Below are 23,480 nucleotides of genomic sequence, written 5' to 3' on the forward strand. Positions count from 1 at the left end.
AAATGTCACAAAAGCATCCTCACGCTGGTTTTCAGGAGCTACCGGGAGCGTCGGATGCTTAGAAACAGATTTCATTTGAATTCTGTATTTGACTTTACAAAATCAAATTTCTCTGTGCTTCTTCTGAGAGGGTGTGAATGATCTTGGCCCTGAAGGTGGAGGGTAAGGCCATGGGCCAGCATCAGCTTAGCACCTGCAGCTGACAGTGGCTTTTTTGAGCTGAGGGAAAGTTGCCTAAAAGGACCAGGGTGGAAAATACCAGTTATGTATTTCCCAGAACCTAGAGTGGCAAAGCTGAGCATGGTCTGGTATCTGTTTGGTGAAACAGGCAGAGACTTGTCTTCCAGTTTTTCTGGGGTAAGACAGGTTTGGGGTGACTTTGAGTTTGCTGCTTAAGTKGGTCCTCAGTCTCTCCTGTGACTGACAGCAAACAGGGGTGGACATTTCTGGGAAGCCTCTTCTCCCACCTCCTCTAGAAAAATGCTTCACTCTAGAGGTAGCAAAATGAGTTGTAGGCAAAGCAAAACCACAAACCAAGGGCTCTCAGCCACTCTGTTGTCTGGCTGGGTTCCTGGAAAGGTAAAAAATGACACATGCTGTGTGTAGATCCCAAACCCTAGGACTCATTGCTTCATGGAGCAGGAGGCAAAGCAATTAGCAACGGTGACTGAACGTAAAGAGGGAAAAATAGAAGATTCAGCTGGGAAAGAAGCAGTGAGGGGAATTTCATTACCAGATCTTAACTTCATCGTTGTTTCAGAGAGCAACTAGAATGGGCGTGGTAGCATGTGAGGCCTGCACCAGCAGAAAGGGCTTCTTGACACTCACCCCAAGGGCAAGCAAAAGACTGGCAGCACACTGGAAAACCTTCCCTCCATCACCTTTAATATTAATAATTTCTTCTTATTTATAAAAAGAATTTATATATTTCTTCTTATTTTTAAGAATAATTTCTTATTCTTAGTGAAATCACACTCATTAGCAACCTTGGCTGCCTTTTCCCCTCTTCATGTCTGACTCCCATTGCTGCCAAGATTTTGATACTCAAAGTAAGGCACAGTTGCAAAGAAAACAGGCCAAAATTGAACCTAAATACACCACTGCTGTAAAAGAGCTGACCTCCCATTTGCGTAGGTGGTGCCAGGTACTGAGCTCGGTCTAGGCTCTCACCTGTGGTCTTCTCCAGGAGCTGTCCTCTGCTTGCCAGGACAACTTTGTTTCCCACATAATCTCATCACATCACACTTCTGCTTTGCTGGGCTGTGTACTTGTCCATTGTTTCCACCTTGTTTCACATGATAAACAGGGTGACAGGAGAACAACTCTTGCGTTGCCATCTCGTTTCCTGCAGACCTAGAGGGGACTGAAGGCAGGGCTTGTCTAACCAAGCACACTGCATCTCCCACCCACCTCCTGCTGCAGTAATCCTGCTGCCTTGGGCAGAGTGTGATCTGTCTGTCTGGTATTGCCTAGGCTTTCACTTAATAAAGACAGAAGAGCAACACTTGGTTTCTAATCCCTGCTGCATAATGATGTAGGTGCAAGTAACACACAGAGAGAAGAGAGCTCTTGTAGGAAGACAATGTATTTATAAAACATGAGGGAGAATCTGTATATCCCCCAGCTCCATCAGAGAGGTGGCCCAGGAGTCATCTTGAAGGCACAGAGACACTTTAAGGCATGTAATTCAAAGGTACAACTCAGATTTTTAACACAAGGCATCTGTATCTAAAAAACAATCAATTTCAGACATTTGTAGGCAATGAGGAAGATGTTTGTACCAGGCAAACATTAAGACAATGATGAAGCAAATCACAATTTTCACACAATATACTCTGCTCAGATTGAAAGCCTGCCCTCCTTCATTCCCTTTGCTGACCTGCAAAGCAAGCCTGAGCACCACAATTCGGTCCTGAASACACAGTCACATTTGCAGGCAGTGCCCCCTTGCCCTGCACCTCACACTTGATGGCCCAGACTCCCCAGCCTGGTCACATCCTGCCCTGGGGAAGGTCTCTTTTGTGGCACGRTCCATCATCTCCCCAGCCGGAGCGCTTCCGGAGCAGCTCGCTCCTGGCCTGATGCAAGGAAAATCCTATGCAGCTGACTTCCTCTGGCTGTCCAGGCAGGGAGCAGCCAGGATGCACATGAAGGCCAGAAACTCCCGCACAGCTTCCTAAAAAGATCCTGGTGACAGAAATGTGACCAGCTGTTGAGGGGAGTCAGCTTCCTGGCCATGTCCTTTCACTGCGTGGCTGAGGGATCCAYTCCTGCTGTGCTTCCTGCTCTCCCCCTCTCTGTGACTCTGCCTGAGGAGAAAAACTGCAGCTTGTTTTGGAACAGGGGCAGCCCAGTGGTGCTCCAGCAAGGTTTGCTGCTGGCCAGTAAACTGGGGAGCGTGGAGCCCCTTCTTTCCCCACAACCTGCAGTGAGGTCTCTGAGCGTGCACGCTGGAAGGCAGTTTTTGTCCCCATGGGCTCTCCAAGCTCCTCCATGGAGGCTGCCAGCCAGTGCCAATTAGTATTAATTGTGTTTACTATTGCAATGCTTGGATATCAACTGAGAATTCCCACTGAAAGGGAAGAACATTTGAGAGGGCAGCTTTGACAGTGGGGAACACTGGTCATCAGAAAACTGGACTGAAAACAAGTAACTCCTTACATCTCCACCAAGGAGTCCTCACGAGGTAGTTCTGCTTACCACTGGCCTTGACTACAAGGTCTGAAAGAAGGAACACAATCACAGCTGAAAAATGGGGGGAAAAAAATCCTCAAATTCTGCTGGCAGTGCTGTAATGAGGGGTGCACCCTACTSTCCAGTCCACTCTTTGCTGACTGTYCTCTGTGGCRGGGAAGAGGGGCTACTCATGTCATTTAAGCCAAGTGAGTTACCTCCTGGATGCACTGAATTCTTGCCAGTGCCAGCAGATGAATGCCAGCTGCTAACTTTAGGTGCTGCAGACCACATCTATAGCCAGGTGTGAAAGCACATGGTACCAATAACTCTTTTTCCCCGTGTTTGACTTATGGGCTGCCACCAAACCCAGCAGCTCATCTGCAAAGTGGGCACCATGCTGTTCTCAGCTTGATGGGGCCAGACAGCTGGTTCTGCTAACGCCTCTCTGTGTCCCAGCACTCACCCTCCTGACAGCCTCTCCCCATTCCACAGGGATTGCGTGACAGAGCCAGCCTGGACAGGCTGGGGAGGCACAGTCCTGGAGCCTGGAAAGCAGCTCACCTGCACTCTCGTGGAGCTGTGCCTGTGTCTGAGGGAAGCACAGGCTCTGACACGCACTGAGAGCATGACTGACACTGCACATTCCAGGCAGAAACAGGGCTTATTACAACACTGCATCAAAGGGCTCTGGCCTCCCAAACTCCTATAATACTTAAAAAAAAATAAAAAAGACAATTTTTTTTAAGTGTTGACTGTTGCCAGCCTCTTCCCTCTCATCCCAACTGGAGTGATTTAATGTTTTAGCATCTGCGTGGGTATTTTCCCTCAATAGGAAGACTACTCTGGCTTGGGCAGCTGGCTAAAGGCTGCCTCTTCTGGGATATTCAGTGTCTCCATTCTGGCAAAGGCTCCATGGATTCAGAGACACAGCCATCTCCTGTCTACTTCTCACCACAGCTGCACACTGCACAGCAGAACTTTCTGGTATCTGGCTGACTTTTCCTAAATCCATCAGTCACAAAACCCAGACTGACGCAAGCAGATGATTTGACAAGATTTCTATCTCACGTGCCAGAACTTGCATGTTCAGTCTTCACTGCAATAGCGGAACTTGATGGACTTGTCAAGCACCACAGACCCAGCAATAAATGAATGCCTATTCTGAATTGGCATCTACTCCATCAACAGAGAGYAAAAAAATCTAGTACTGTGTCAGCATTGCTTGTATTCTGCATACATCCATTACTCACTCCTCAACAAGTCCCCACAGAACTGGGCACCATGAACAGCACCTTTTGTCACACTCTCTCCTCAAGCTTGAGAGCCTTTCTCTTGCAGCCTTTTCAGCATGGTATGGGCACACTGAAGCGCCAGCGAAAAGCACTGAGTGTTTCCGGGATTTCTGGGTTATACAGTCTTCTGAAATGGTTACAGGGTAAAAAAAAAAAAAAATCTTGCCTTACATTAACAGGAGATTTAGGGGATGAGACTTCCCTGTAGCATCAGGCCAGCTGTGGGCTCTCTCCACAGTTCTTGCATCAGTCACAGCATGGGTTTGCCCATCCTTTTATTCACTCAACCCTCTTCTGTCCTCACTGCTCGTTACACCCAGTGCATGTGCCAAGACCTGAGGCCACCTCCTCTGTACCAGGCCAGAGCTCCCAGGGCTGTTCCAGAGATGAAGCATCAACAGCCATGATGGTTCTCTTTACAGAAGAGTCAAACTATGACAAGACACAACTATGAGGCCATAACTTATTAAATTAACTTTTAGATGCTGCATAAATGTACAGGATTTCGAAAGCAGAAGACTCTCTCCTCTTCTGACAAATCACAATATTTCAACTAATAAAATAGTGCCACTTCTTCCCTGCTAGGGTTTCCCTGATATTGTTAGGACAAACACACGTCTGTCAGATAAGGCTGCAAAGTTCCTCCTGAGATGCCCTRTTAGCTTCTCTGTGTAGCCCCTCCACTACCCTCAGGCAGTGGATCAATAATTCAGGTGGAATTGTAACATCACCCTTGCCCAGCTCACCCAGCTACAGGCAAACATGATTCTTGTAAGGGAAATGTATTTGCATCTCCATCCATGGCCCATAATTTGCTGAACACAGAGTTTTTCATAATGACTAAAGTGAAAAGCACAGAGAAACCTCTAAGCACCAGCAGCCTAAAGTGCCTATCAGCTCCTCCAAATCCAGATTTCCTTGAGTCAGCGTGGGCATGTGGGTGCAATACTGATCAGAGAACTCAGATCAATATTGGTCTCTGGTCTCCTGTCCAAAATCAGGGACACTGGAGATGGTGAAGGAGAGGAAATGGGGATGGTTGTGGGTTGTTTCTTTCTTTTTTTCATTCAAGTATTGAAAGAGAAGCTACATTGCTCTAGATAAACCATTCTGGGCTTAGCGGGGATTTGTGTTTGTTTGGTGCAAGACTCAAGAGGAAACACGGCACCTCTCCCACTGTGCCTTYCACCAGACTGCATGGCAGGAAATAYGAGTCCTTTACTTGTCGACATCTCCCCCACACACCTTCCCAGCCACACATGGATCCCACATCTYGGGTGCAATGGCTGACAAGAGAAGCTCCTGCTCCGCTAGCCTGATCATCCCTTCCTTGGCTGTGCCATCCCATCACAGGGCTCTGGAGGCAGAGGAAGAGTTTGGGCACTCGGCTGTGTGCCCCAGTAAAGTGCACATCTGGATGAGAYGGTGGACAGTGCTGCCAAACAACTTTGGGGTTGAAGGCTACGGTGTCTTCAGCTGGCGTCGGTTCCACATGCCCCGCTTTGAGTGGAACCAGTGGAAAAAGTTTCTCAGGGAGAGACGCTCCACTTCCAGCCCAGACTGTAAGATCCTGGCAGAAAGAAGAGTAGACTTARGGAAAATGTTGTCACAAAGATAATGAGGGACTCAACCCCATGAAAACGTTTTCAAGTTTTACTGTTTGACAAGAGAGTGCAACTAAACTGGGGGTTTAGTTCAGGGGTATCCCATATTCATAAGCAGGAATCTAATGACACTTCCTGAGTGTTCATGCACCCTTGAGGGCAGGACTGGTCAGAAGTGCCTCCATGTGCCAAGATAGGAGGGAAGACAGCTAGCAGCACTGGATTGCAGTCAGCTGACAGAAGAGACAGRAAAGGGCCCAAACCCTACAACAACRAAGCCAGARGCCCAGGATTTGTGCAGCAGAGATCACTCATCACAGAATTTTCAGAAATTGTAACTGTACTTCATGATCTTTAAATGTCTCTCCAACAGTTCATCTTTGGGGCAAGTGCTAAATGTTATACGGGACATGTGAAGGACCCAGACTGTGCTCTGCAGTGCTTGAAGAGGACAAAGCCTCCACGGTCACCASTGCCTGATCTGCACAGGCAGATCARACYAACCCAGCAGTGGAGCTGGAAGGCAGCAGGAAATAATTCTTCTCTCACTAGTGGCTGCAGCAGACTGTTTTGTGTCTCTTCACCTACGAAGCTGGTCAGGGCATGCTTAAAGACTCTCCCTCACTGACCAAGGTTATGRTGGCAGTTGTCACCTCAATCTCCTTAGATCCTCACTCCCATGGTCATTGGTTCTCCAGGACTCGACACATTTCCCCTACAGAGGACATGAACAATGACAATAGATGCCTACCTGTCCAGGAGCTCCCAGTCCTCTCCTCCCCAGCGGTCCCGAAACTCTTTTGTGTTCATGCCTCCAATTTTGTCCAGGTCAGACTTGTATATGCCCAGGAGACCAAACCCATTCACCTCCCAGTAGCCTGAGGAGAGCACAAAAGAGGCACAGCTATGTTGGGGCTTTGAACCATTGAGGGATCCAGCAGAGCTGGAAGAGTGAGACTCAAGCTACTGTTAGCACAATGCTGAGAGCAGAAGTAAACTCAGCACCAAGGCAGAGCCAACCATGCCAGCCTGCTCTGGGAATGAGAAAGGCTTGTGGAAGGACAGCATGGTCTGTCCTGTCAGCTTGTTAGCAGAGCCTCTCACATCTCCTATCTGGCACACAGTTCCTGGACTGTCCCAGCTTCCCAGTGCTGCCCCTSTGCCTGTGTGGCTTAGGATGCCCACCCCTGTCTAAAGGAAATCCTGTGCTAAAATGATCTATGCTACTTTTCTTCCTCCAGTTTGGGTTGGTTTCCCTCACCCCTGGTCTACGAGCTCTTCTCAGGACAGACTGTGCCCCTAAGAAAAGAGAGATATGGACAGAAAGGAGTAAAGGAAGGGTTTTCCAAGGTCCCTAAATCCATRAAGAGCCCTAGGAGATGGCCAGAAGAACATCAGATAAAGGGCTCTGCTAGCTTTTTGATCTCAAATTCCAGATACCTAATGCTGTTGAACCCTATCCTWCATCTAACACATACCCTGTGGACCTGGAAGTACCTCAAGCTCCAGACYCTGACAATGCCAGAGGAACAAACCTAGAGGAGGCAGGCACTCTCTTCCTGCCCCATTTCCCAACATCTGAGCCCTCTTACCATCAGGCCACTGTGGGGACATCCCACAGTGCAGCCTCATGACCATGGGTGCAAATGCCATCTTGCCTTCCACGCAGTGCTTCCTGATGGAATCAATGACTCCAGCTGGGAARTGGATGTGGAGGTCACACAGGAAGACAATGCTGTGTGGGTCCTGGAACCAATCATACTGGTTAGAAAAGGAATAGGTTGACTTTCAGTGAGTCTTTCTTGAGGGCCAGGAGGACAGAGATATGGGAATCAAAATCTCATTATTGCATCAGAAACTCAGATCCCAAGGGCTGGCAAAACATCCCTTGAGTGGCTGTTGAGCGTGAAATACCACATTCAGTACCAAAAGCAGTGGCAGCACCAGAACACATTATAAACTTCCCTGCCCACCCCAAGGCYCCCCAGACTCACCGTTACGAGGTCTATCCCCGCCTGCAGCCCAGCAGAACGCTCRAAATTCCCTGTCAGCTTCAGGTACTGATAGCTGGGGGTCAGAGGGGAAAGGAAGTTCAGTGGCACAGGAAACCCCAATGGCAGCACTACACCAGTGCTGGGCTATGGAGCTGCCCTCACCCCGTGCACCCACTGAATCAGGAGGAAGCCTTTGCTGGGGGAGTGCACAAGCCAAGCACTGCTCCAGGTCCCAGCACACCCTGAGAGCCTTGTCCCTTGTGTAGCAAAAGTCTTCTCAGCTCTAGCCCAGCTCTRTCCTACAACTAAACCTGGAAACCCCAGGCACATAAAGGAAATGACCAGCCAAGGCTGTTTCAGAATAGAGTAGGGTCATTCCAGCAAAGGTCTCCATGCTCTCTGTCTCACTTCCCACAGCTTTCTTGTCTTTTCTGTCCTCCCCCTGCCCCATCACTGTGAGATTTGCTCTCTCTTCTCTCTTGCAGTTTTGAAAAGGAGACTAATTAAACAAATTTGGCTGGAAGACTACTCCATGGTATTGCCTTACACTTTTTAACACTGTTCCATGCAAATATGTGTATGCACGTCATAACAAAAACATATTCCTGTGTATGTGCAAGGTCTGGATGATGTTGTCTCTGGTTTTCCAGCTGCAGCAGGCTGTGGCTGGTCAACACAGAGACTGCCAGAGGTTGTGTTTGCATGCACGTGTGTGAGTAGTTCTCTGTGACCATGCAGGACTCTCACCTGTGCAAAGTAGACCTTTTCAGAGCCTTCTCTACATCCATGTCATCGCTGCTGTAGTCTGTGATGATGACACTGAAGTAGGGATCCTTAGTGACTCGGAACAACTCTTCCATGTCAGAGATAAACTGCAGCACCCAACGTGCCTGGTTTTTCACTGGTTGTGTTGCAAAGGGGAGAGAATCAAAGCAAACTGATTTCGGTGACAGTGTTTTTTCTCAACAGGCAAGGCTTCTTGACTTCTGTTAAACCCTGACAACCTTGCAGGGATGATGAAATAGGCCCAGGCTGAAAATCTGGTCCAAAGAGCCAAGGAATCTCTGTGGGCTCTTTCCCACCATGTGACAGGGGTTTACTTTGAGCTAACAAGCCATGGGTGCTTGGGCCCTATCATATTTCTGAGAGTATTTAACTCGGAGAGAACAGAAATTGGAAGTGACCCAAGTAAGATGGTGGAGACTGGTTCATACCCACTGTCCAGGACTGCCCTCATGGGAACTGCCCACTATGCCATCCCTTGATGTCCTTGGGAGGCAGATCCCCCTTACCTGGCACCACGAAGTGAACCACGGCCTGGTGGTTCCAGGAAAACCCCTGGGGCCAGCACAGCTCTGGCTCATTGGCTGCAGCCATCAGGTGCCGCCGGCGGCCCCAYGCCAGGTTCCTCATCCTCCTCTCGTCCTCCTCATCGCCACCGACGCCCTGCCAGCCCGGAGCAAAGACGTACTCGGAGAAGCGGACGAGGCGCCCGCCCTGCTCCAGCAGCTCCAGCTCCAGCAGGTAGCGGCTGCCCCGCATGCGGTCCTGGCGTTTCTCCACATTCACAATGCGCTGCAGCTGGAAGCGCCTGCAGGAGACACAGCTGGAATGGGCACATGTCCTGCACAGCAGCCCCTCTCCCACCTCCAGCCCTCCTTCCTTCAGGCCAGCACAAGCTTTTTTGTCCCCAGCTTCGCCCCGCTTCGCTGCACCACTTCCAAAGTCCCATGGGAATGTTTAGCACCTGTTTCTCCTAAATCCACAAGCATGTGGGATTARACCTGGGGTTCCAGCCAAGGGAAAGTATTTGGCAAGAGAAATGAAATAAAGGTGACACAGAAAATAACAAATGTGTCTGAATGATTGTGAAGGGCTGGTAATAGTGAGTGTTTTCAACACCACCTACAACGATCTTGGCACAAGGARTGTGTTTGGGCTACTGAAACCRKCTCATGACAGCTTATCAAACAAGARTATGGAGAAAAACTGAGCAATCATATGGTAAAAACTGGCACAAGCTGTAGATTCAGAATGGCCAAAGCTGGATGAAATGCCAAGTCATGCCTTTTCAGATCATAACAAGAGTATCTGCTATAAAATAGATGTTTGTCAGTTAAAAATCCTGAGAAAAGCTTGTGTGTGCTGATCAGTTACACCTGACTGTGACTGATGTGACCCTGAAAAAGCAAATGTGATCTTAATATGTAGCATTAGGCCTACTTCCAGCAGGGATTAGAAACTAGTAACACCCACTCCATAAAGCATMCAGGATTCTGGTCACTTATGTACAGGGAGATTAACTGCAACYGAAACCTGCACAAAAAAAGTCTGGTAAGAAAATTATAAAAATTAAGGACAGCCCAACAGAAAGGTCACGAGTTGGATTGTTTAGCTTATGGAGGATCAGAGGAAGTGTGYCTGTTTGTCAGAAGGGATGGTAAGTTTTGAGAAAAAGAAGAACCATACCAAGACCATGTTAAAAAAGAGYACCAGCAAAAGCTGGTACCATTTCTCAGGCAAAAGAGGTGTGTTTATAGTCCAGTGTTTTACACAGATTCCTTGCCCAAAATCTTATTTATCACAYCCACTATATCCCCTGATTCTCACCAGTTATTCACATGACAGGAATTCCCTGTGCAGCRTGGTAAACCAACTCTGGGACAATGCCCCTTGATTTTCTCACCGTGCCTTACCCTTTACTCCTCTGGTTGAGCTTCCTCAGGAAGACMCGTGTAACTTCCAGGGCCTCCCTTTCTCTTAGCAGCAGATTTCCCGAGGTGTTGCATTTCAGGTCAATCCAATCTGTGCGCAGCATGTGGAAGTCCAGGTTGCTCATGCTGAAGGTCTGCTCCCARTTGACTGCCTGGTCAAACACCGGCACGTAATCGAAATCCTCCTCATCTTCCTCCTCTGGCTCCCCATCTGCCTCTTCCTCTTCCTCTTCTGCTGCCCCTCCAGACTTGCCCTTCACAGGAGATGCCACCTGTGCCCCTCCTTCGCCCACATGGCCATTGTTAGGCACTTTCTGCCCAGCAATGTAGGACTCCACTTGGCTCAGCCACTGTGGCAGCCCAGGCTGCTGGCTGGGGCTGGCAGTGCCCACCACATGTCTCCCAGCTTTGCCAGAAACTGGGCCTCCTTTCCCAGCTGGCACGGTGCCTGCTGGCCGCAGCCTGTCCTTAGTGGTGCTGAGATTCCCTCGAGGTCTCCACACTTTGGGAATTGCGACCCCTGAGTCCCTTGGGTGGCCAAGAGACAGAGTCCCAGCAGGAGGGTTTGCCCTTCTGACAGGCACTCTCCCCTGGATGGCCCTGGCATGCTGSGGAGGGCTCCTGGAATTGTCTTTGACGCCAGCTTTTATACGGGGTCTCTTTGTTACTGRGTTTCCCTCCAGGCCAGTCAGGCTGAGGCTTTGGTTGGTAGAGGCCAGCATGGCTGATTTGACACCAGACCTTTTTGTCCTTCTCCTCCGTGTCTCCTCTCCTGCGTTGCCACCCATCACCGAGAGGAGCCGACGACGCTCCCGGAGGGAATAGTCATCGTGAATATTGTCACTGCCCAACACGCTGCTGGGGACATTGCCTGCTGCCCTCCCCATGCCAGGGTGCTCGGGGGCATTTGTGCTTTCCACATCCTGCTCCTCATACTGCACGTCATCCAGGTTCCCCTCCTGGGAGCCTGCAGGATGAATCCAAGTTACACCTCCAGCATCCTCCCACTGCCTTCCCAGCCCTGACTCAGCACCCACCAGACAGGCAGCAGCTACTTCTCTCCTCCTCTCTGCTGCCTCCCCTGCTCAGAGGGACAGGGGTGCTCTCACACTGGAGCTGTGCCCGTGCTGGTACCAAACTCTTCAGCACCCATCAACAACCACTGTCAAAGACTGTGGAGCTGCCTGGCTTTGCCTTCAGTCTGGCCACAGCTCTGCAGGGAGGTGTGAGCACAGGCTGCCACACTGCACACCTCTGGCTGTGTTGCCACTGCTAATATTTTTGCTAGAACTGCACCTCAGATAAGCTGTGGGCCCAAGAGTTAATTGTCACATTGTATACTTCAGCCCACTGCTTGGTGACCTCCCAAATTGCCCTTAAGAGAAGTAAAAGTGGCAGCAAAAGTCTCCTCCCAGACACAGCAATCTGYCAGGGAAAGGCTGCGACTTCCTTGGTATGGAAAGTCAACAGCTTCTTTCACCTGGTGCTGCAAGACCACACACAAAAGTGACAGATGAAAGGATCCTCTGGGTTCTGACATTAGGGCCCCTACCTGGCTGTTCTGTCTTTTCTCCAGAGTCCAGGCTCTTCTCTGGCCGATCCATTTTCATGTACTTGTAAAATCCAAATCTGCAAAGGGAAGAACAAAATACAARTTTAATGCAAATTGCTTTGCCTTTTCCTGGAAGGAGGAAGAATACCATGAGAATAGGGAGGCTATCATCAGTTATCTCACTGGGAATGTGACTTTCTTGATCCTGCATAAAAGTCCTCCTGAATGGAAGGAAGTCCTTGAACAATGTGTCTGACTGTTGCAGGGAGGGAACATGCAAGTAATGGTTCCCTTGTGGGGCCACCACTGGGATCTGGGCATCAGTGAAGATGAGTGACATGCATTTCTTGCCCCAAACAGGCCTGGTGGTGATCACAGTTTGGCTTTCACAGTGACAGCTATCAGGAGGCTTCATCCACTGGCAGGCCAAGCTTGCTGGGAATACACTCCCTGATGTAGGAGAACAAACATKCTCTGACTCAGTTACTGGGTTAACAGTGCAAGAAARGAGCTGGTAATTTCCCCTTGAGACCAAAATGTATTTTCACTTAAGTTATCAAAAGAAACTATAAAAGCTTTAATGTTTTGCAAGGCTTAGGGGATCTTTAAGAATTAAGAGAGTCCTACAGAAGTGAGCATGAAATTACACACCCATTCCAGCCTTCAAACTCCTCCCCACCCTGCTAGTAAAYCCACATTTACAGCATCCTACCTTTCCAAATAATAAGGGTTTTCCTGGTAGAAGCATTTGTTGTCTTTCTCCATGTGGCTCAGGCGACTGTAATCATTTGGGTAAACAAAGGATAAATGAACCTGTGAAGAAGGGTGAAAGACAAAGCAAAACCCTCATAAATGCCAGACATCAGTCACAAGATGACCCAGACACACAGTTGCAGGGCAACCAGCCCTCTTCAGAGGGAACAAGAGTTCACTCACTCTTTGCCTCTCCAGCAGCAGGCTGTGACAATGGAAAACTGAAGGAAGCATGCCAGGATATGTGTRTGGACGTGCTTTTTCCTCTCTCTCAGCATCTGCCCACCTCTCTAACTGTGAGCTTAAGTTGTACAASAGAGTGAGAACAAAGTGGGAGAGAGATGGTCAAGTCCTCATGAAGAGATGTCTGGGGCTTTAGTAATCCACACATACTACAGTCCACCCCATGGAAAACTAAATCCTCAGCCATTGTGAGACTCCATGTGAAGGCAAGGTCAGGCCTCGTGGCTAATGGGATCTCTCTCCTTCCGCCTTGTGTGTCCCTGGGCAAGTAGTCAGGCCCCAATGGGATCTCTCTCCTTCCCCCTTATGTGTCCCTGGGCAAGTACCTCCTTAAGAAATAAAACTTACAAACTGGAGTCCCTGGTAGCGCTGCAGAGGAAATCCATTCACCAGGTAGCTGGGCTTGTAGGGGCAGTCTGGCAGGGCTCGGTGCACACGAGCCTTGCTGAGCAGAGGCACTGGGAAGAAGGAACACAGGGAAGAGTTGCAGGAGGAGCCCTGCTGCAACCCATGCACCAGCTATGGACCAACTTGTGTCCCTGGGTTCTACTTATCCACGTGAAATATTAAGAACTAGATTAAATAAACCTTCTTGCACATCTCATCTCTCTACATTCCTTTAAGGCACTTATACAAAAATATGCTTGGGGATGTTGTGTGAGCTGGATACCAAGAAAGAGTATCTGACTTTAGTCTGTACTGTGTCTCCTGTGGTGAATGATAGTGTAGCTGCCCCTCTTTTCTGCAGCAGGGATAAAAAATCATGGCCTTGGTAACTGCAGTGTAGGAGGACAATCTTTCCCAGCCATGCTCCTGCACAGGCTGCAGTTCCCTCCTCAGCTGCTTTGCAAGTCTTACCTTTGTAAAGAGTGTCCCGGGGGTCAGGCTTCAACATGTCAGCTGGGTGTGCCCTGCTGCCTGTGCTGTCAGCAGGGCTCCTGCCACTGGCCAACGTCTGTGGGATGTGCCCAACCTCATCCATCTTTAAAAGYGTCTCGTCTAGAAACCAGAGAGAGAACACAAGGGGGAGGGAAGGGCTAATTTGTCCCTTGTCCCRAGAAGCACCTCTCTCCAATGTCAGCCCTTTCCAAATGGCATCACATCCACTGCACTAACGCTGYCTCTGTCGCAGGCAAAGGAAAGGCTCTGACCCAGAAAGCTGGAGATCTAGAARCTGTGGGGTGGGAACATGGCTATCACTGAAAGCAAACACACACAGGGATGAGTAATGGAGGAAAATGACCTCCTGCTTTGAACACACCAGCATTGGTATGCTGAATAGGCCCCATGCTGCCAGGAACTGCTGGACACCTCTGTATTATTAGTATTAAGTTTCTTTTAAAAGGAGGTAAAGAAAGATGAATGGGAGGAGAAATCTGAGGAGTGGAGCTTTTGCCTATGCTGGAAAAGGATCAAGACCTTGGGGCAAGATCTTCAGTGACTGAGGAGAATGTTACTCCAGAAGGGGAATGATGTCCCACAGTAAGCCAGGAGCAACAGGWAGATCACACTCAAGACTGGGTATTGGTTAGATTTTTTTTCTTGGATGCTGTTGTCAGACGACTTCATGTCTCCATGGATCCTACTCTAAAATGAGTGAAATTGAATAAATACCCATGAGGAAAAAGTAATATCCTGCCAAGGGCACTGGTGTCCAACTTTTGGGTACTGAACTACATGGGAACCCAGAAAGTCATGGCATCCAGCCAAAGGCTGGAAAGAGGGAAAAATTATGGGCAGTAAGTGACAGATAAAAATGAGACTGCAGCACTGTACCTAATCACAGAGAGATCTTCTGGGATCTATTCTACAGGGAATGTAGTCTTCTACTCTACAGGGAATTAATAAGAAGAAAAGAGCAGAAGGAAAAAGAATGAAGATGGAAGACTTAATGGAAAGCCTAATCCTGGCCAAATGGCGGTTTCAGAAAATACAGCAGCAGRTTGCAATCCAAGACACAGCAAACAGACATCTTGATTATATCAGGGAGTCTTTCATGAAAAAAAGGGCTGGCATGGAAAAAAGCCCAGAAATATTGGAAGGCAACAGCAGTAGATATGGAAAGGGGGAATGCTGGCAGAGAAAAGTGATGCTGACAAAGCCAGGTAAGAGTAAACAGGGCTAAGGAGCTTCTTAACTGATAAAGGCATCACTTAATGMGCTAAGAGAGGCTTACAAAACAGGAAGGACTGGACTGATGTGTTTGCAGCAATCCAGCACCAACTCGAAGGGACTTGAGGCTGGTACAGAAGAAAGCAACATCCCCCAGCATTGCCAGTGTATGCTGCTGTGTTCAGGACCCAGAGTGGAATCTCCAAAAGTGCTAGAGCAGCCCCTTCTCCCTGGTCACGTCCAGTTGGCAGCACACCCCCACAGCTCCCACATCATGGCATTCCTGTTTCCCCTTGCTCTTGGCAAGCAAACTCCATCCTGTGTTACTCTCACAGGATGTTCATCTAGAACACTTCTCACTTTTGCAGACTCTCCTCTCTGTCCTTTCTCACTACCCCTRCACTTCTCTGAAATAATGTTCCAATCTTACTTCCGATTCTCCTATGTTTAATAATGAGTCAYATCCTTGTCCAGGAGTCTTTCTCCTGAATTGTCTCCACCTTTTTCTCTTAATGATGTGTATGCCTGGTATTTGCCTGGCTAGACTATGATTCATGGCGAAACACTGTGGATGCTGATACATTTAGGAAGAATGGGGAGGTGCTTGGGAAAACTTGTGATGAAGATACTTACTAGCAAAAAGGGAGAGATACTGGGAGTCAATGATTTTGAACTTTGCTTCTGGGTCATTCAGTCTCCACTGGAACARAGAAACACATTAAAATGAAGTGCTTTTGGAGTTAACCAGCGGAATACACAAGATGGTTTTTTTTCACCAAATGGGCTCGCAGCTTCCTCCTTCYCCCGACTAGGACAAAATTTACCTAGCAGAAAGAGACTGGGAATGAGCTGAGATTCCCCCAGGACACATCCAAAACAGGAAAGGCCAGAGAAGGCAGATCTCTCCCAAGCTAGCAGAGGAAGGGGTCCTGACACATGGCCAGCACCATCCCACACAGMAGTAGGTAAGGGCTCTGGAAGGGATTAGCTACATCTCATGCAATGAGGATCTGTGGCCTGGGAAAAGAGGGGAATGTCACAAACGTAATTCCCGAACTCCGTGGGGACACATGTACAGCAYCACCATTTGCACAGACTCACTGCCACTTCCACATGGTCTGTTCCTCTGTCATCCTGCTTGTGCAGCACCTCAAAGTAGTACCTGCCTGTCGCTGACAACCTGTGRAGAACAAGGTGTCTGTCACCAGGAGCATTAGGAGCATTTCTCAGCTTGTCAGCAGACAGTGAGTGGAGAGCAACCACACCCAYGAAACAAAATAATTCTCAGGGTAAGCAGGGTGAGGGCTGTCAAGAAAATCCAGATGCTGACACTGAAGTAAGTAGCTCCCCTTGTGCACCTGAAGCACTCCAGACCCTTCTCAGTTAATTCTGAACAACTCCCTTTCAGTCTTTCCTGCTGGGTTTTGGCTTCTGGGAAATCTGGCCAGTTCCAAGGCAGGAAGCTCGGGATATAGTTCATATAGAGGAGTCTGGATGTGCTGGTGGYTGATTGCTCCAGGGAAGAAAAATCCAGTGTTGCATTCCTGCAGTAAATCAGCAAAGCTTTGGCAATACCCCAGAGTAATCCCTTTCTCTGTGTTGCTAAATTCTTCAGGACAAGCCTGGGTGCATTTTCCTTGTCCTCGTGACTTCCTGGCCATGTGCAGAGGTGGCTGGGAGTGAGGGATTTCGCTCACTCACCTCACCATGTTTGACTTCTGGCTGTGAAATTTCCCAAATTCTCCTGGTGCAGTCCACTCCTTCCCTGTCTGTGAAGAGACAGAAGATAGTTCTAGTTAAGATGATTTCTTCCCTTCTTACTGCACTGACAATGACAAAAAGGGAAAACTGAGCTCCCTCTTCCCTCCAATTCTTGTTAAGCCATCTGTGAAACCCATCCGCTGTGGACAGATTTAAGTCCCTTAACTGAACAAAGGACTCTCAATAGCACTACCAATATGTAACTGGYTTAAGGTATCACATGCCATACCCGTCTGGCATCTGTACTGATGCTGTCTGGAGTTGGGCAGGGAGAGGAACAGGTAGTCCAAGGAAGCAGTAAGCCAGGAAGGTCTCTGTTCCCACAGAAACATTAAAGCCTCGATGGGAGAAGMTGTGCAGCGTGCACTGTACCTTGCCTACACTGGCCAGCAGCTGGAGACCAGAGGGCTTTTCATCTGGACTCAGCCAGAACTCAGCATTGTCATCCGCAGCAATGGCAAACTGAAACTCCCCTGTTGAGAGATGGAGGGAGTAAGTAGGGCTTTGGGGTAAGGGCTTGTGCACAGAAAAGATCCTGCTCCTCTAAAATGCTGTCTTTGCCCTTTTTCTTGGTGAGATCATACCTTCCCTTTTGATATTACAACCTTCACCCCTTTGAACCTTTCTGAATTCTCTTAACTTTGCTGTGACTGAAAACAAACTTTACAGATGTGACAGATTAACTATCCCTCCYGCACTGGCTTCACCTGACCTGGAAAGCTAAGAAGTCTATACAAAGTCTCCCTTGACAACCCTGTTGTTTCCAGAGCAAATTTTGGTGTGAGACTCTGTTTGGATGGAGGAATGTGCACATGGAGCCACAGAGGGAGACAGAGGTGCTTGAGGCTCACTCTTTGTCCAGGGTCACGGGGATGGCAGCTGCAGGCCAGGGCCCGTGACAGAGGGTGAGTGCCAGCAGGCTGCTCGGGGCAGAGGCGTGCAGCTGGGGGATACAGATGTCAGCTGCTGTCAGATGGCATTCATGCACCCGGGGAGCAGCCGGGACATCAGTGATGTCATGTACAGTCCTGGCCATGCGAGGGAGGGAGGAAAAGCTAAGGGATTGTTYGTGGGGCTGTGCATTCACAACAGCATTGTTATTTATCTAGCACTTCCCTTCTGCTTTCTTCTGTGCTTTTCCATTCCACCCTACAAGGGAGGCAGATGTGTCCCCAGCCACGCCGAGGCCACRGTCAGTCACGCATGCCACCCACTTGAGGGACCTGGTGTTGGGCTTGCCAGGCTGAGGGTACCAGTGGTTCAGCACCAGGAGGGGAGGACAGGAAAGGTGACAAGAGACATAAGCAAAGGCACTCAGAACCCTCACCACTGGTGAAAGGATGCAGGTAGCCAAATATCCGGAGACCRTAATTGGTCCATTTTGGGGACACAGCCAACTTCTTCAGCGTAGTTCTTGTCTGAAGGGAAGAAGAAAAAATGATAAAAATAATTTTAGATGTGACAGAAAGAAGGAGAAAATGAAAAACTCTGGGGCAGGTGGGCAGAGGGAAGAATGAGGTTTTCTCTGAGAGGAGGATGGGGTGTGGGATGTGATGGAGGCAGAGGGAAAGAGCAGACCAAATAAGAAGTRAGGGAGGGAAAAGCTGCATGGGGGATGCCACTGAGATGGTGGGGACAGGATGTGGCATTCCCTAGCCACTTGGGAGGAGAGMACCAAACAGGGCTCCTTCAGCCTGTCTGAGCTCTGGCAGGCCAGCATGTGTGAAATGAGCCTCCCCCGTGCAGCGGAAGAGCTGCTGCCCTTGAACCCTTGTGAAAGCTTCCTGCTCCCTCAGCAGGAGGACAGAAGAGGTGGTGGAGAGGGAGGTGGTGGATTTTCACAAACAGCAGGACAGAGGGAGATAGCAACAGGACGTGAAGGGAGCAGGGATATTCCACCGGGGAAGCTGGAGAAGCGCAGGACAGTGCACGCCATGGTCTTACTCACGTGAGGGAAGAGGGGGAAGTGGAGGTTTCTCCTGAGCTGCTCAATGGAGYTGCCACACCAGTCCTCAAAAACGTGTAGATTGGCCTGGCCCTGGAACTAGAAGGCAGAAGGGGGACATCATGAACTGTTGCATCCATCCCGTATGTCCCTCCCCAGCCTTGGACATGGCCCCAGTACTGGAGAGCATGTGAGAGTGAAGGAATCTTCCTCTGCTACGATGGACTGGCCTGCAGCAGATATGGGTGCAGAGCCCTCCTTCTCACCTGCTGAGGGTGAGGGACTCGCCCACATGACTGAATGGCACCAGGGAACTGTGCCAATGCTTGGGACATCTCAGTCACTCAGACATCTCAGTGGCTGGGGTTCACTCCATCATGGAGGGGTTTAAGCAGAGGGCCGTGCTCTGAGGTCATGGTCTGGAAAACACTGCAGGGTGGCAACAGCYCCCCATGATGCAATGTCTGATGTTCTCCAAGAAAGTGTTTTGGACTCCCTCACCATCTCAGGGCTTTTTTCCTGACCTGAGGAAGAGGGGATTCCCTAGGGACAGGAGATGGCAGATCACCCTCTCAGAAAAGGTCTTAGAGGTAAAGCTCACAGAGGACAGTGGGGACAGGGAAATGGAGCCCCATCAGGGTGGGGAGCAGCAGCACAGGCAGGTCAGCAGGCAGCATGGGCTCCATGTGCCTGCAGAGACATAGAAGCACTGGGGGAAGCGGGGGTTCCATCCCAGACAGCACAGGAGGGTGTGCAGTGTGACTACAGGTCCCCACTACACAGCCAGCCCTGTCAGGACAAGTTGTCATTGTCCAGCTGAGACCTGGAGCACAGCTGTGCTGGGAAAAGCTTGCTGGCCACTGTGGGACTTCAGCAACACACTCCTCAAAGGACAGACATAATTTTTGTCAGAGCCGTTCAGAAGAGAATCACTGTCTGTCCCTCAACAAAGTCCAAGCTTTCTGCCTGCAAACAGTGGAGCCAGATGCTGAAAACCTCCTCACRGGACTGGCATCCAACAGTGAAGAATAAATAAGCCAGAGACAGTACAGGCTACCTTAGATGGCAAAATGCTGAAGAAAGGAATAGGTTGCCTTGGGACCGGGGAGGTTGTGCTGTGGCTGTCTTGCCTATATAAGGGCTGTGGGAGCAGGGCTGGGGAAACGGCCTGAACAGCACCCGAATGTCTACAGATGGCAGCAAATTCTAAGTTTTTGCTGGGGAGACTCTAGCAGGACTGAAGTAGCGCAGTGGAGGAGGGTCCAACCTCTCCGTGCACTCCTGGCAGAGAAACTTCTTCACAGAGTTATTTTCCCCAGGATGGTGGGTTGGGGGTGTGTTTTTGAAATAAACTTGGCTTGAAGGAAAGCCATGAAGCAGATTTGGCTCTGCACCAGTAATGCTCCTTGCCAGCTGTGGACTTTAGTCGTGCATGTGAAAGCCATTTCTGCCTGCCAGGCAAAGCACATTCAAAACCACTGCTGTTCTGGAGTGGTTTCTCATCAGCCCTCTCTCAYTGGTGTCCTCACTGCCAGGGCTTGATGGATGTGTGCAAGCCCACAATGTTCCCCCACCAACATCTCCTCCTCTTCCCTCCTCTGCTGAATTCCCTCAGCCTAGATTCTGACAAGAGGAAAAGCAGCGAGACAAAGTRGATGTAATTCCTCAGAGCAATGCACAAAATCAGAGTGGAGACAGACAGGGCTCAGGGCGATGGATGCAGCCAAGAGAAAGTCGGGACTCTGCAGGAACTTGCGATACAAATAAATCACTGTGTGACAAACACAGAACTGCARTTTAATTGCTCTGCAGTCCCGTGCCCCTTGGCCAAATCCAGGTTCCCACCCAATGGTCTTACACTGCTTTTCTCAGCCAAATCAAACAATGACAACTGCTGTTTCTTGTGGAACATGAAGTGAGAGGAACAGGCTGGGCTCCCACAGGGAGTCACTGCCAGAAACTGAGTTCTGAAAAAGTCTGCTGCTATCCACAAATAATGCTGCTGCTTCTTTTCAGATAACTGCTCACACACGGCAGAGAGCAGGCTCAGAGCTCCATCAAATGTAGCACAACACTCCCACACCGTGGACAGGCTGGCATTGCAGTCCGCTCCTGACAAAGACAGACCAGGGGATGCTCCCAAAGCTCGGGACTGCAAGAAAGCTGGGCTGGCTCTGACATGGGGTAACCCAAATGCAAAACCAGATATTTGTGAGGGAAATTCCAAAAGACTGGCTAAACTTGCTYAAATGTTTGCAGAGAAAAACTTAGSCCAGTCCCATTGCAATACAACACTTTACTGCACAGTTTGGCAGGATTAGTGAGAGGGCAGACTACTAAAAAGTAAGGCAGATACCACTGCACAAGGTGCACCATCAGTACTAAAAGAGATGGTTCCTGAGTTATTTGATCCAACACTCCTGCATCCAAAGTCTTTATAAAGCCTCCTGAGAGGAGAGTTAATGAGATCACTTTGCTTTCCTGCACTCAAAGCCCTAGAAATAATTAACTGGTAAATAACAAGCATTTCTTGCAYGCGATTTTAGAATCTTTTCTAAATCAACAGATTTTCTCCTGAGTTACAATTGCTTAACTCACTTTTTGCTTCCTCTTAAAGGGAAAATAAGAACATTATTGRCAGATAAGTGCTGGCTGCCCAAAGWGCTGCTTTGGGACTGAAAACTGAGCTAGGCTTTAATTTTAGGCCCCCATRAGCCATCAGTGTAGCAGCTGTTTTGAAACTCTATCACCTCTTTCCCTCTAACTCAATTCATGGCTGCCCATTACAGGCAGCTGAGAAATTCCTCTGCTTGCTATACAAGTATCCTCTCATGGATCATGTCAGAAAAATATCCTACTTGGGGCTTTTGCACACTGCAGTTATAGATCAACATCACCACCATTCCCAATTCATGCACACAGAAACGTCAATGGATTTTCTAAAACATGYTTTTTWAAAAATTATTCTGAAACATGGTTACTATGTTTGACTTCCCAGYTTGGAACTACCTGGCCCTGTTTTGCAAAGGGCTGGACATTTAGGACCTAGCAAGCAACAAGTTAAGTTCCCCTTCTCACCTTAACATCTGCTGTGAGAATTCTGAATAGACTGATTTGGCCAGAACCAGGAATAGAAGACACGAGTCTGAGATTCCAGTGGTAACTGGTTTTAGGTGATCTGTGCCTTCCCATTTAGAAGCTCCTACCCTCAGCTTTCTGCCTGTCCCAACACCTCTCCCCAGTAGCTTAACACCCTGCTGAAATAGCAGCAGTGGAGGATCCCAGCTGAGACCCAGACAAGGCACAGGTCACACACCAAGGGCACTGTCAGCACAGTGTGAGTGTGCCCTGGAGCCCAGTACAGGAGTTCTTCTCCGTGAAGAGGGCCAGACAGGCTGACACCCTCCTGAGCACAGCACCACAGGCACAGTGACAGTGTTGTCCCTTGCAAGTGCAGGGAGGGGAGAGCTGGGCCAAGCCCTTGCTTTGGCACTGATGCCCCTCCAGGGCTGGGGGACCGTGGCTCATCCCATCCTTCCCAGCACTGACCCTTCCCACTGAGCATGCTGAAATGTCTGCCTGCAACCCTGTCTTTGCAGTAAAAGACTTTGRTATTTCCACTTCYTCCWAGTGAGAAATGTTAGATTATCAGCCCCTGCTAYAAAAACAGACCACAGAGAARGATCAAGAACACAGAGAGCCCAGAYCTCTTCCTAGCCCAAAACCTGTCATGCCAAAACTATCTGGGGGTGGCACCATACACCCAGGGAGGTCGGCAAGGAGGAAGGGAAGAAAGATCAGGGCAAGCTGCAAAACTGAGAGGATTGCAGCAGCAGAGACATGACCTCCTGCCCTGTAACTGGAGCAGGATGGAGAAGAGAAGRCTTTCCTAATTTAATCCCACGCGGCTTTGGCATCACAGAGGCAAATCAGCTGCGTAGCTGCACACAGCCCAGGGAATGATAAACAGGGCACAGAGAGGGCCTGAGCCAGGGAAGAAAGGCGACATTGTGCTGCCAACTCGAAACTCCTGAGTTTATAAGACTCTTCTGTCTCCTAAGAGTGGCTGCAGCCCCTCCTCCTGCCTGGCCCTGCTCTCCTGACTGGGTGACATTCAGCAGCCAGCAGCTGGGCTTGGCTGCACGCTCTGCTGTGCTGGGCACTTGTGGGAATCCATCAAGACAAGTCAGCAACACAGCCCCCCTGTCTACACGGGCACGAGTAGACAAGGAAGGGACATGGGGAGAGACAGAGCKAGCAGGAATCACTTTTGCTTTCCATCCTCTCAGGAAAGGATGCTTMCTCCTAGGGCAGCACTGGAGGACAGCACTCCAGCACAATCCTTTGGTTTCTGCAGCACCTATGCAATTACACAGGTACTGCCTGCATGGGCTGTGCTCCTGGACATCCCTCAAACTTCCCTTCAGAGAGAACAACATCCTGAGGCTGTGCAGACATCAAGGAGCAAAGGATGTTTTAAATGCACCCCAGCACTGCCCAAACCTTTCTCCTCTCAGAGCTGAGCAGGTGTTTTTGCAGAAGCAAATGAGAACAATCCTGCTAACCAGTCACTCTTCTGAAAATCCTCCCCCACGCCTACAGCAGTGTCAAATGGTGACATTCATGTTCCCACTGTGCAGGTTCACCCTGATGATAGCCAGGCACGTTTCTAAATTGATGAAACAAAATACCCTACATCTCCCCAGCCTGAGGAGGCAGTGGGTGATGTTGGGAGCTGGAAGACTTTGCTCTGGAAGAGACAGTAAGGAAAGGGATCATCATGTGCATGGACACCTTGAGGAACCAGGAGCAAGGCTGAACCCTGCTCTCCCCC

At 49.4% G+C, this 23,480-nt stretch overlaps 1 protein-coding gene across 1 annotated transcript in view; it reads right to left on the reverse strand.

Annotated features, from left to right (window-relative positions):
* Positions 1-1,567: 1,567 nt before the first annotated feature.
* The window catches only part of B4GALNT3 (beta-1,4-N-acetyl-galactosaminyltransferase 3), a 63,022-nt gene continuing 41,109 nt past the window's right edge, over positions 1,568-23,480 (reverse strand). The window contains exons 4-20 of the mRNA XM_057390078.1: positions 18,650-18,745; positions 18,029-18,119; positions 17,074-17,174; positions 16,642-16,709; positions 16,042-16,120; positions 15,574-15,640; positions 13,687-13,827; positions 13,177-13,286; positions 12,545-12,645; positions 11,833-11,909; positions 10,263-11,247; positions 8,859-9,157; positions 8,314-8,467; positions 7,567-7,639; positions 7,165-7,318; positions 6,324-6,450; positions 1,568-5,538 (exon numbers count right to left, since the gene is read on the reverse strand). Coding sequence (XP_057246061.1) covers positions 5,430-5,538; positions 6,324-6,450; positions 7,165-7,318; positions 7,567-7,639; positions 8,314-8,467; positions 8,859-9,157; positions 10,263-11,247; positions 11,833-11,909; positions 12,545-12,645; positions 13,177-13,286; positions 13,687-13,827; positions 15,574-15,640; positions 16,042-16,120; positions 16,642-16,709; positions 17,074-17,174; positions 18,029-18,119; positions 18,650-18,745 — 2,832 coding nt within the window. The 3' untranslated portion in view covers positions 1,568-5,429. The remainder of the gene's footprint in view (positions 5,539-6,323; positions 6,451-7,164; positions 7,319-7,566; positions 7,640-8,313; positions 8,468-8,858; positions 9,158-10,262; positions 11,248-11,832; positions 11,910-12,544; positions 12,646-13,176; positions 13,287-13,686; positions 13,828-15,573; positions 15,641-16,041; positions 16,121-16,641; positions 16,710-17,073; positions 17,175-18,028; positions 18,120-18,649; positions 18,746-23,480) is intronic.

Source organism: Malurus melanocephalus, unplaced genomic scaffold, assembly GCF_030028575.1.
Source record: "Malurus melanocephalus ecotype Western Australia unplaced genomic scaffold, MMel_1.1 scaffold_22, whole genome shotgun sequence".
NCBI classification, from domain to species: domain Eukaryota; kingdom Metazoa; phylum Chordata; class Aves; order Passeriformes; family Maluridae; genus Malurus; species Malurus melanocephalus.